This window comes from Helicoverpa zea, chromosome 1, assembly GCF_022581195.2.
Source record: "Helicoverpa zea isolate HzStark_Cry1AcR chromosome 1, ilHelZeax1.1, whole genome shotgun sequence".
Taxonomy (NCBI): Eukaryota; Metazoa; Arthropoda; class Insecta; order Lepidoptera; family Noctuidae; genus Helicoverpa; species Helicoverpa zea.
In genome coordinates, this window is record NC_061452.1 from 2,299,549 (window position 1) to 2,313,173 (window position 13,625).

General features: G+C 36.1%; 2 protein-coding genes across 2 annotated transcripts; both read left to right on the plus strand.

Annotated features, from left to right (window-relative positions):
* Window positions 1–1,798: 1,798 nt before the first annotated feature.
* Window positions 1,799–2,674, plus strand: LOC124633770 (glycine-rich cell wall structural protein 1.8-like). Its single transcript, XM_047169103.1, has 2 exons — window positions 1,799–1,880; window positions 2,262–2,674. Exons 1-2 carry the CDS (start codon window positions 1,817–1,819, stop codon window positions 2,468–2,470), a joined length of 273 nt encoding a protein of 90 aa, XP_047025059.1. The 5' UTR covers window positions 1,799–1,816; the 3' UTR covers window positions 2,471–2,674.
* Window positions 2,675–11,396: 8,722 nt separating this feature from the next.
* On the plus strand, window positions 11,397–12,671 carry LOC124631172 (glycine-rich cell wall structural protein-like). Its single transcript, XM_047165399.1, has 3 exons — window positions 11,397–11,469; window positions 11,828–12,296; window positions 12,549–12,671. Exons 1-3 carry the CDS (start codon window positions 11,406–11,408, stop codon window positions 12,553–12,555), a joined length of 540 nt encoding a protein of 179 aa, XP_047021355.1. The 5' UTR covers window positions 11,397–11,405; the 3' UTR covers window positions 12,556–12,671.
* The last annotated feature ends 954 nt before the right edge of the window (window positions 12,672–13,625 follow it).

Here is a 13,625-nt window from a genome sequence, read left to right on the forward strand (position 1 = left end):
TGCTAGATTTAATTGAATTCGATTAAATAAAGTAACTAATAGCAATTGTCCTATTCAGAAAATATCACAAAGTTGCTTCGACTTGCAATCCCGAACCCAGCCTTCCCTTAGATGCAATACCGGGGTTATTAACCTATACATTGTTTATTTTCATACACGCCTAGACCGGTTCCCATGCATGCTTCACCAATCTAGTCTACAGGTTAAAGAAATTATCCAGGTTTGAGAAAAAAAGGAATGTTTATGTGGATATAAAAGCTGCATAGAGTGATGTGAGTTCAGTACTCGGTGCAGTAGTGCAGAGAACAAGATGGCGCGCTTACTGACAGCACTGTTGCTTCTTACTGTGGTGGCGTGTGTCGTGGCGACACCTGGGATTATTGGTAAGTATTGTTATATCCTTAGCAGGCAGTGAGTGAGGTCCTATATTATATGGCGACAATTTTACTACTGTTCTTCTTCTTCTTCTTCTAGTGCACATATGAAGTAGTCCTAAATCACCCTAATATGTTACAGTTTCGAATAAATGGTTATCGAAATATTCTGATCATTCATCATATCCAAGTAGTTTCATACTTCTAATCATGCATATGAATAAGCAAAGGTTATTTTTGGTAGAATCGTTGCTCAGTGCAGACAAAACTATTGGCCGATAACAGGGCTCACAGTTTATTTTACAGTGATCGTAATCCAATCAAACTTTAGTCGGTCTGATAGCTGATCGTTGTAATTCATGCACAACTATTCATCTTCATACTGATTCATGAACTCGATCAAACTGTCGCCCGACAAACTGCACTCTGTTAATTATGAAGGGACTCCCATATCTTGTTCTAAATACACAAGAATACTTTAAGTATCATTTTTCTTAACAACAAATGATGTACTATTCCAGCACCCCCACTAAAAGGATCTGCAGATGCTACAAAAGGCAGCATCAGTGTAGGCAATGTGGCTGGCGGACAGTTCGGAGACGGCACCTTCAGCATCGGCCACGGAGGCTCCAGCAGTGGCCTCGGAGATGCTGGCCACGGTGGCAACCAGGCCAGCAAGTCTTGAGGAAGCAAGGAAACGACATAAACTTCGAAATCCCTCTCTGATTCTTACAGATTGACATCTCACCGAAAAAACAATAAAAAAATGATGATTATTGATCCGACGTTTTATTTTTTTCCTTAATAATCAAGGAAAAATTCAATCGTTTTACTTTATTTGTCAAATATGTGGGACTTCCCCTGTTTCTTTTTTTCTAAACAGATTTTCGTTTTTGTTACTGGTGTCAACTTTATCCATCAAACAAGTCAAAGCATTTAGATAATTTAATACTTCCTGCATTCTGATAAAAAGTAGTCTATATCCCTCTCTGTGTCTATATTATTCTGAAATATAAGCTATATTGCCGCCGAGTTTCAACAAAACCTATCCATCAGTTTTCGTGATAGCGGAACAAACATCCGTAGGTACATACAAACTTTTACATTTATATTATTAAAGTAGAATATCCTATCTGAAACACAATTTACGGCTAAAGGCAATGATTATAAATATTACATTTTTTTTTACCAAAAAGGAAACAGCCGAATCCAAATGACAAAAAATTATTGTCATCTCAACGAGGATCGAAGATGATTTTCCTCCATTTTACTCTTGCTGCAACCGGTTAGCCGACGCGACATAACGACTCAGTTTCGGAATAAGTATCAAGAATTTATAACAGTTGTTTTTTTATTCAAAAAACTTTGCAATAATAATGTAAAGGATATAAAAGCTGCTGACAAACTGATTCTAATTCAGTTGTGGACAATATTTTTGCAAGATGGCGCGTTTACTGACCGTAGTTTCGGTTTTAGTTGTGGTTGCTTGTGTTCTGGCTGCTCCAGGTAATATTACCATCAAATATTCATATTATTTATCTTCAAATTCCAGGCTCCTTTCCAGGAATTTATTTTTTGGCTCACCTGACTTTTGACATTGTGTAGATTTTTTTAAGTAATACTTAGTAGTCGGGATTAGATAATATTTTCATAACGTGTAATCCAGGTACCTACATAACTTGGGAAGAACATAAATTATGCGTAACTAGTTATATACTCGTAGCTGTGTAGTTTGACATACTAATCAAAGTGATTCATTAATTCATAAATATATATCTCAAGTAACAAAGACTGATAAAAAAACAACATCCTATATGGATCTAAAAACAACGTAAAATTGCGTAATTTCTCCGTCCAATTTCTCTAAAAATAACTTCCCCATTTCAGGTAAAAGGAGCAGAGGCGTCGCCCACGCATCAGACGGCAGTATCGGAGTAGGTGCTGTAGACGGTGGTACCTTCGGTGACGGCAGCTTCAGCATCGGCCACGGGGGTGGCGGCAGAGGTCGAGGCAGCGGCGGCCACGGAGGCAATCATGGTACCAACTCCTACGGGGGCGCGGGAGGAGATAGGGGCAATACTTACTATGATAAGTAGTACCGCCTAGTTGATCTACTGCTATCGAACTGTTTTTTGTATGTAATGCCGGGAAAAAGAAGAAGTCCAAATTAGTTGATCTGTATAAAATGATGAAGGTAAATGTCGAATTTCAATGTGAATAAAATTAGCGCTAAGCAAATAAAACTATGTTAAATAAGTAGGTAATAATTATAATAAATTATTGTATTCAAAAATCTCAAATCAGACGTTTTATTTTAAAAAACCAGTTGCTCTTTACACCTTTGAGTCAAAATTGCAAAACACGTTCACCTGCTCATAAACAGTCTAAGTCTAATTAATTAAAATATATATTTTTGATATTGTTATACCTATTCTTTCATCTTGAAATACCTACAGCATTATAGATGGAATCATTAGGTAGGTAACCTGTTTATGGTAATACTTATTTTTCACCAGAGTGTGGGAACTTCTTACCGCACATGGATATGAAGTGACCAATATGTTTTTCTTTTTATTTATTTATCGCGACTCTTTCACATACTGTCGATTAGCCCCATGGTAAGCTATTTATTAGCTTATATGTATAACCTCCATTACCGTTAAGTTTAGTGATAGTTTTAGTGAAAAAACTAAAAAACATACAGAAACACTCTATGCCTACATGCCTTACAAACTTTTGCTTTCATAATATTAGTAGGATAACTTAAGATTAGCAGTTGTAGCAAATGCACCTTAAATTGTTAGCTATTTGGGATAAAAATATTGGGATCTAGAAATTGTTACAGGTCAATGCCCAGAAGTTCTTAGCATTATTTACGTTAGGGCAGATACAAATAAATAATGTTGGCGTCATACTATTCGTTCAATAACACAAATTAAACGACACGCATAGATAAAAACTTGGGTACTATAGAACTTATAATTGGATACAACGGAGATTGAAAAAAATTGGTTTGAATAGCTCCTAAGATTAGGGTCGTCTTAGTAGCAATAACAGATATTGACAAATTAATTACATCAATCATATGGTTAATTTTAATAAAAACATGCAAAATAAATAAACACGAGTAACAAAGACAAATACATAAATAAACATCTGAATTGAGAACTTACCTGATGAAAGAAAGAGGAACGCTGAAAGTTTCTTTCAGAATTGCGAAATATCGGGTGTGTCGTTCACAATCACATTAAATTCTATCGCATATACTTTATGATATTCTATGGCGAATTGTAAAAAAAATAACCTAATCCATTCAGTGGTTTAGCCACAGGAGTCATTTTTCGTTTTTATAATTTACAGCATAATGTGTAAAGCAGAGATAAAGTTAGAAGTATCGAATGTTTTAATCAGTTGACAGCTGTCAGTTTTCAAGGGAGAATTACAGTTGTTTGTAATGACTGACTTTTATATGGTGTTCTAATTTTCGCACATTTTTATTCTATTTACTTTGTTTGAAAAATTATTTTTTTTATTTTTACGTATTTTTCTTTTTTCTTTGTGTTAATGGACATATATTAACCAGTATATTAACGCATTTCATTTAATGTGATTATGAACGACACACCCGATATAACTAGCGAAGGAGATGACAGTATATACCTAGGGCCCAAGTTCACTACAACATAAACGACTTTTTCAAACCACTGTTTGCTAAGAATTTTCTCATTCTATTTTCGAAACAAACAAATTTTGATACTTTTTATAGGTAACTAATAAAGCGTTTTCTCATCTTTCCCGCGTTGGTAAGCGGGGAAGTGCGTAAATGCCCTCGGTTTTTCTACACGCGACATTTAACGCGGCATCAGGTGTCATCTTAATGCTGCGGGTTGTTCGAAAGAGATACCGCGGCCCTGGTACATAAAAGGCCCACGACGGAAGACGACGGTTTTTAGTCAGTAAGAGTCTGACACTCCCTCACCGCTGCTAACCCACAGCGGGAGGGGTCATTTGATGATTTTTAAAGTCGCTAAAAAAAAAAAAGGTGTCATCTTAATCATATTTTAAACGAAAATTACTCCCCGGTTTTGTTCATGAGACAATTAGATTGCCTATCTAAAATAACTAGCAATGTGGGTTTCCGTCGCATAACTTTTCAAATAGACACCGTATTAAACACCACGTAAAACATTTATTTTGCAGCTGGATTTTAATATAAAGTAAGTTGGTCTTAGAAGCTAATTGAACTCCGTGACATCCCCGATTTAACATGGATAACCAAAGTTATTTTACCATACTTTTTACTCACCTGGAATATAACATTCGAAAATTTATGTAAAGGTTTACTAACCGTATTTAAGCTGTGATTTGAAGCACTTCTACACCTGAAATAATGGTTCTTCCTAGCAGAAAGCAAACTAATGTCCTACCTATCTATAATTAATGGGTTATCACCAATATACTGTGGCTTCCAAGCTTGCAATCTTTATTTGTACTACATACTGGATTGTATAAAATATAACCACGCATTAAACGCCTACTCCATCTTATTACTTTTACGGCGCAAATCGGGTAATGCTAGCGACAACATGCAGGCGCTCAATGGAGCTGTAAACGTACCTATGCACTATATTTGAAAAGATAGAGAATCTATGATGTCTCGATATATATTATTTTTAGAATATTATTTTCCAATCTTCCAATTTCTAGTAGGCTGTGGAGTGCTATCGACGAAAACAAATCTTTGAGTGTTAAAAACATTCATAATCATACATCTTAGCTCGCGACAGTCACCTCAGACTCTGCTTTTCTGTAGTTAGGCGTTAGACCCCTTGCGCATTTTTCATAGAGATCTTATCGAGAAGCTTTGCTTGTCCGAGTGTGGCTACTGTTTACTTTATAATAGTCAAAAGCGGCAAATGGCTAATTCAATTGTCACAATGCAAAGTTAATTGACACGAATTATTCCCTTTCTAAATGACTTAATCTGTAGGTACCTATATTCCGATGCAAAATCATGTAATACATCATCATCATGTAATGCACAACTTCATGTAGCAATTAACATGACCATGTTAAAAGGACTAGCCGGTAGTTAAATAATACAATACTTACCGACTGAATACTTACCTGTCAATATTGATTCTGCAAACTGCAGACCAGACAGCATTCATTCATGTTTCTAGGAAATTGAATTCATGGAAACTCAGTATACAGTGGCTTGACAGATCGAAAAATATCCAAAGGGGAAAATTATATACCCTTCTATATCGCTATGAATCAATCAGGAAGAACCATTAGATCAAATAAATTGTTAACTTAGTTTGACTTAACCAGAACCGCGGTAACTCTTTTATTCCAAGGAGTCCCTTAAGGTGTTCAGTAGCATCAAGGATCTTAAGTAAACTATAAAAGCCTATGAGATAAGGCTTGCGCACTAACCATGCTACTCTTAGGCAGCCAGCATCCATCCACTACCCGACGCCTTCTTCAAATCGTCGATCCACCTAGGCTATGACAGTTACGTTATATCATGGCATTATACCTACTTACTGATTTACAGTATACTTACCTTCTGGTAGCATTTATATAGACAGGAAGGAAATGAAAAAAACTAGATAAATTGGGTTAAATATAAGTATTAAGTAACAGTCTCTTGCTGTTTTCAAGAGTATGGTGAACAATCATTACCTGGCTCTGTAATGCTGCTTCTCTTTCTTATATATTTCTATATTTGTCGTGTATTGCTTTCCTTATATATGTATGTGTATGTATTGTTACCTTATAAAGGTCGCCGGAAGACGCTGGATGCAGGTCGCTTCCAACAGGTATCTGTGGAGATCAAAGGGGGAGGCCTATGTTCAGCAGTGGACGTCCTATGGCTGATATGATGATGATGATGATGATGTATTGTTTATTTGATTACTTTAGTACAAATAACAATTTTTGTACGCCGTACAAAAATACTACCCGTAATATATTTGTTTACAGATCGACTCCATCCAAAGGTTGTCTTGAAGAGATCGCTTTTAGTGATAAGACCGCCTATTGTACTCATCTACTTCTTGTTCGTTACATCCTTCTGTGTTTGTTATTAGTGTACAATAAAGAATATTATAACTATCTATCCAAAATATTCACTTTATGAATATGTTTCATATGATATAGTTTACTAAAACCAGGAATACATTATGCAGTCGAAATATTTTTTACATTTGAAAAACGGCAACCGAAAATGCAAAGTATTAAGTAAACAATTAATTAATTACTTAACTTCCATTCGCCTTTCAGCTGAACTCCTCTTTAGTAAGTTATATGTAGGTACAAAATTTTAATTATTGTTTGTAAGAAATACTAAGAACGGTGCTTTGTCCTTTAATATTTGCTGGAAAATCCCTCGACTTCGAGGAAAACCTGAAAAAGACTTATCATTGTAGATTCGGCTTGAGTGATCACAAAAAATAACAAAACGAAGGGTTCAGATCTAATTTAAATAATAATTACTGTAAATTACTTTTAAATATAAACCAGAAGCCGTCATTATAAGTAAAGGCACTTGGTAAAGGTGTTTTTTTTTAAACAATGAAAGAAACCCTTGCTTTTGTCCTACTTCAAAAAAAATTATGGATATATTGGACTATTTTTGCTGAAAGTCTTACTAAAGCCTAGCAGGGTTTCCCAACCTTTATATCACTGAGCCTCCCCAATTCAAAAATAATAGTCTCATGCTCCTTTAAGTTTAAAAACATTAAAAACGCACATTTTTTTTACAACTATATTATTTATTTAAATGAAAAACAAAAAAATCCATACAGATATTTGTAGATATTTATGTTTTAAAGATCTAATAAGAGAAGATATATGTATCTACACTTGAAAACCATTAATTACTTTTCACTATTTTGTACTATTTCCAAAAATTACACATACTGATTACGCCCCCCCTGGTATTCCACTACGCCCCCCAAGGGGGGCATGCCCCCCTGGTTGGGAACTCCTGGCCTAGACCATTAAATCGCTCGAAATGTCGGTTGGAGACCTAACTTCAAGGGCCGTGCTAATCCTGGAAATACAGATTTATAGATTACCTCAGTAATTAAGTTTATATTTTTACAAACCTACCTGACCTGTGATCTACTTTTTACCGTATATCTAACCATAATCAGCCTTTTTGTCGTCCCAGTTTTGGGTACAGGCCTCTAACACATAGATGGATTAAACGTTAGTCACCACGTTTGCTCAATGCGGGTTGGTGACTTCAGAGTTTAGTTTTCTCCGGGTTTCCTCGAGATATTTTCCTTCACCTTTAATTTCACACACACTTCACCATTGGCATTCAAGATTTACATATTACTAAAAAAATACAATTGAATAAAGAATTCTTGGCTATATTGCTAGTGAAGCCTATTGTATTCACACCGTATTAGACCTCCTTTTCAGAGGTCTCAGGCCGCCATACCTCTTGCAAAAACTTACAAAAAAAGTTCTATGGTTTAAAAAGATTAACCAATCGATTCGAATTTGTTTTTATAGAGTGAACATACCAGTTTGGTGAGCCTGTTTTTGATGACTTGCGAACTATCAGTTTAAGTGTGTGGTCAACCTATGTGGTCAAGTGTAGAAGCCGAACACAATTTATGTAATCCGATTTTTTAGCACTTTACAAGCTTTTTAATAAGTTACTGGGACGTTTGTTTGTATATCACCGCTCCTTATTTTCAGCTGTAAATAGTTAAGTTTGGGGGTTGGTTGTTATGTATTTATTCCATTTTAGTAAGCGTCTATTACCTACCTTGCATTTAATATGGCATTCCGGGTATCTGCGGTAACATTGTTACAGAATTAACACGTCCATATTCGGCGACTCCTGAAATCTGAATAACTTATAAAAAGGATTTTTGTTTGTTTGTACCCTGACGGCACTGCGGCACTGATTTAAAAGATAATGTCAATGCTACGAAAACTACAATATCCACAAATGATATAGGCTTCATTTTACCCGGGTGAGGGAAGATACTCCCAAAAACCGCGAGAGACAGCTAGTCTGTAACTTTTCATACTGAACCTATTCTATTGAAATATTTTCTTACGTAAGTTTAACTAGGGTCCAACAAATAAGGCTTACCCATCAAAATATAGTATTTTCATGCATGAATGTGGTTAAAGAATGTTTGACTACCCAAAATATTTGTTTATGATGAAAAATGTACTTGAATACAACATCTATTCAAGTACATTTTGACTATTAGGTGATCGTTAACCAAAGTCAAGTGATAACATAAGGCGTCTTCTTTTTCTGTAATAGGTACTTGTAATGTTTTTACAGACTGTTAACTGTTTTAGTTTATTTTTCTGATAATTTCAGAAAGGTTAGTCAAGGTTTTTTGTGATATATCTTTCAGCGTTTAAAGTTATAATACCATATAATAAAATTATTGAAAAAATAGCCTGGTACTCTAGGTTCATATTCATTCTAATTTCGTTCTACCCTATACAAGGTGTTGATTTGCATTTGTGCCATAGTTCAGGAGGAGGACATACAATACATAAATAATCGATTGGAATTACAGTAGATGGGAAATAACTAATATGCACTGCTTTTTTTGTCATTGTAATGTCGTGGTATTTTCGAAGTAATCCAATTTTATGAATGAAATTTATGAGTGATCGTTACGAATGCTTTGTGTTTGCGTTTGTGTGAGGGTGCAGCACGGTTTTAACGCCAGTAACATACGCGACAAGTTTAAATAAGGCTAGATGACATTTACGGAATTCCGAAAAAAAATTAAAGAAAAAAAATTACGTACCAATTTTTTTATTGATTTGGGTCGAGAATCATTAGCATAATTACGTCCTTGAATATGGCACGGATGCAAATCAACAGCTTGTATACTTAAGCAAACAGCAATCCTTAGACAAAATTACCTAACAACAAATTATATTCAACAAGCTTCATTGAGCTTGTAGGTACTTCACACAGAAGCTTTACTTAACACTTATCGAATATTAAGTAAGCAGTAGTTTATTTACACAATTCAATAACAAAATCTATCAAAGTACTTAACGCATTAGAGTATTTTATCACGGCCATAAACTATTGTATGTATTATTAAATAATACCCGTACCATTGTTAATCCTTTTCATTGTAAAGCCTCTACACTAAAGTGCCAATAGATTTTAAACCTTACTACTCTAGTTTTAAAGTCGATAACCCTTAAACTCACCAGCCACACGAGCGCTCAACTTCATCATCAATAACAGACTGACAGAGTAGTGGTCAAGCGTTGCGCCTGCACAGGGAAACTCCCGCTCCAATCCGATCCTTCGGTCGATAAACTGATTCGTAGAATAACAATAACAAAAATAATATTTCCTTATCAGCTCTCTGCTTACAAATAAAAAAGATTTCCAGGTATCTACAAGGAGATATTGTCGTAGGCTTGTTTTCCAGTGTAAGCTATAATTTATTGCTTTTTCTAGGCCTTCATGACATTTAATATCGATATTGTGGATTTTCTTGAGATCTCAGTGGTTTATAAATGAAAAATACAGAGGAAATTGTGATTGTGGAAGCCTATATTCTTCTGAAAAATTACAGGGCACCACTTTTATATTACGAACCTCAATGATTTCCAAATTACGAATGTGTGCCTAACCACCTTAATTTTAAAGGTAAAAAAAAAAACGAAATTGGAAATTTTTGAGTTCACCTACTACTAATTTAGAACTAAAACCATAGTAAACTTGTAGAGGTATTTTTTCAACACCGAAACTACAAGCTATTTATATCCTGCGCTATCATACATTCCTTAACCAGCCATTGCCGAAGCAAACGCAGTATTTACAAACTACTAGTTAGTGTATACTATACATATACAAGATATATGTATATCGATCGGCTGCGCTATACAAAAACACTCGGCCGAACGTGTTAACGAATGAATTTAATATAAAAATGTATTATTATTACCTGTTAGGGTTCCGTAATACGCTAGAGTTATTAAATCGACTGTTTTCCTGTAGCTTTATTTTAAATACTTGGTCTAAATATATTATACGTCTTAGTTTTTCTTGAACCGTTTTACAAAAACTGTTGGCAGTCTGCAACTAAATTAAGAGCACAAGTATTTTTAGTAAATACTCCTTCGTCTACTTATGGCATCTGCTGAAAATGATTTCTGCACAGCATTGATAGTCTGCGATAGTCCACATTGATATTCCCACTGTCCATGGTAGCTGAGGTTCCTAATACGATGACGAAAATGCAACGCAAAACAAATGGAATTAAGATATTCTTACAACTGCATATTTAATTCTCGCTACACATTTGTTTTGATTATCTGTCCATCATAATTGCTGCTCTTTTTGTTACTAAATATTATAAAATCTACTTATCTCAACTATTGCGGTAACTAAACTTAAAAAAAAATGTAAATGCATTTTAATTTAGTTGTAACAAGTTAACAATACAAGTAGCTACATCGACTAAACTTTTAAAACCCTCTTGACACATGACATAACGCAGAAATGCCTAAATCCAAAAATCCTAAAAGTGATAATAAGTCAGCTATATAGTGAAGATGATTCGGAAAATATTAATAAAAATCTAATTGACACAGAAAAACGCCAAGCAATTGATGGAAAACATGGGCAAGATGGTATGACATATCTTTGTACTTTTTATTTTTTTTAATGGCATTTAATGTATGTTGCATACCAGGATGAAAAGAGATTTTTAACCAATGAGACAATACATTCTCAAACTTAAAGCTAAAAGCTAGAGATGACGCTTAGTCACAAAAAAGGTTTCAACGACTCTATAATCTAAAACCTATCAAAGCTATCGAAGACCTGCAATCATATTCATTAGCCATCCATATCCATACCGATATTAATTCAGCGGAACCTTAATAATTATACGCGGCAAAAAAACGCGGGCAAAAAGGTGAAGAGTCTTACAAAGATTTGTGCGCCCATGACATAAGCGTGGCTGTATATAAGCTAGGTCGTAGGAGCTTGGAGCACAGATCAACATGGCTCGTCTAGCAGTTGTTGCAGTGGCCTTAGGGCTTTTCGCTATTACGTACGCAGCGCCAGGTAAAGCATATAATTGTTTTTAATGTTTATTTATGTATTTTTTAGTTGCAAAGCTTAAGATCCTGTGAGTCCTTAAATTAAAACATGGGCTTCTAAAGCGTTAAAGCACTAAATCCCGAAAAAGATGTGGCGAGCAGTCTTGACGTAATCCACGTTGAGTATCTCCTCAAAATTAAGTCTTATATTAAGTCTTATATCCTGCAAATTTTAAAGTCAACTACAATACCGTGCCAGGGTAAAATCAATAAACTTCGGGATCCAATAATCACCCAAACCATTGAATTACACTTTCAACTGCAGGACCCAGCAATCACCTAAACCTTTATATCACATAATTTAACTTGTGTTTACTTTTCAGGAGGATATGGCGGTGGTAGCCAAGGAGGCGGCGGTGGTGGTGGCCTAGGAGGGGGCTACGGTGGCGGCGGCGGTGGCGGTGGCGGCTTCGGTGGCGGTGCCGGCGGTGGCAAGGGAGGCGGCGGTGGATTCGGAGGCGGCCTCGGCGGTGGTAACGGCGGCGGCGGTGGACTCGGCGGTGGTCATGGAGGAGCCGGTGGCGGCGGACTCGGCGGTGGTCACGGAGGAGCTGGCGGTCACGGAGGCGGACTCGGCGGTGGCAGCGGAGGTGGACTCGGCGGCGGTAGCGGCGGCGGTGGCGGTCTTGGCGGCGGTCACGGAGGATCCGGCGGCGGTGGTCATGGAGGATCCGGCGGTGGAAACGGAGGTGGCTACGGCGGAGCTTCTGCCAACGCGAACGCTAATGCCAACGCTAACGCTCACGCTGGAGCCGGCGGCGGCGGCTATGGCGGACACAAGGGTGGATACGGGTAAGTTTATTTCTTAATGGAGTGCAGTTTTTTCAAATTGATGGATAGTTTGATGAGCAAAAGTTAGCACTGTTGGAGTACGAAAATGTTGATCTCCACCCTAATGTAACATTATGATTTAAAAGTTGTGTATGATCTCTAAGTTTCAAAAGCATAATTCAAGATTTTAATTCTTAATGTATCAAGCCTTTGGTGGACTTAGAGAAAAGGTCATAGACAGCAATATTAACGATACTTTTTGCTTTATTCCAGACGCTAAACTGCTACCTGAAAACCGTTAAGAACAAAATTCAAAAAGCTCATTGTGATAATAACAAATAGTTACGTTTCGCCATAAATATGTATTAAATGCAATATATTGTTTTTAAAAAAAAACTTTATCGTTTAATTCACCCTGTATGTAACCCTAATATCTATGTACCAAGTTACCATAGTGTAAGTAATGTGTAATGAACCTTGCTATTCCTATGAGCTGTCAGAAAAATGTGAATACTTACAATATGAATAGCTTTCTAGAACCTACATATATCTTTTGAAACACCATGGATACTGGTCTAACCATAATTTCTTAAGACACGATAAACTTTAGTTCCTGGCTGTCAATTGAACATCTTTGACAGTCGTTACGGATAGAGGCCGGTCTAACAATCAGTCTTACCTAGTGATATTGGGTTGCCCGGGTAATTGGGTTGAGGAGGTCAGACAGCTGCCTCCGGTTAAACTGGAAGTCAACATAGTTGGGAAAAGCCTATGCAGATGTTGACCTGACCATAATTTCATATGGTGAGGTTCCAGATAGATACTTGCTATGTATTTTTAATGCACTATGTAATTTGACCATGAAACTACTGAATATACAACATACTATATACTATGTTATTCTAGGTAACGCTCACAATAAGTTAACATTACAAATAAACAAACCAAAAAGTGCAGTCTTAACAGCCTGCATTTGACGTCATGCAATTTTATTAATGTGTTCGTGACCAGTAAGTAAATGTACTGGTAGTTGTTTTTTTTTTTCTTAGCCTGTATTGTCCCACTGGTGGGCAAAGGCCTCCCTAGTTTGTCTCCACACCTCTCGATCTTTTGAGTCTTCCCACCAATCAGGGTCGTTGATATATTATAATAGGTATATTATACATAATACAAATGTAAGGAATAAAAAAAGCTTTTCACGAGAAAAAAAATCTCTTAACATTGTTCAAAAAACGTACAAAAAAAAACGACTTCTAAGTAGACTAAATATCAATAAAAAAAAACTGTTATGCGCATCCTCCTAGAAGTCGGTGTCTAGAGAATGCAGCTATGTTAATTTTTCCACCGACT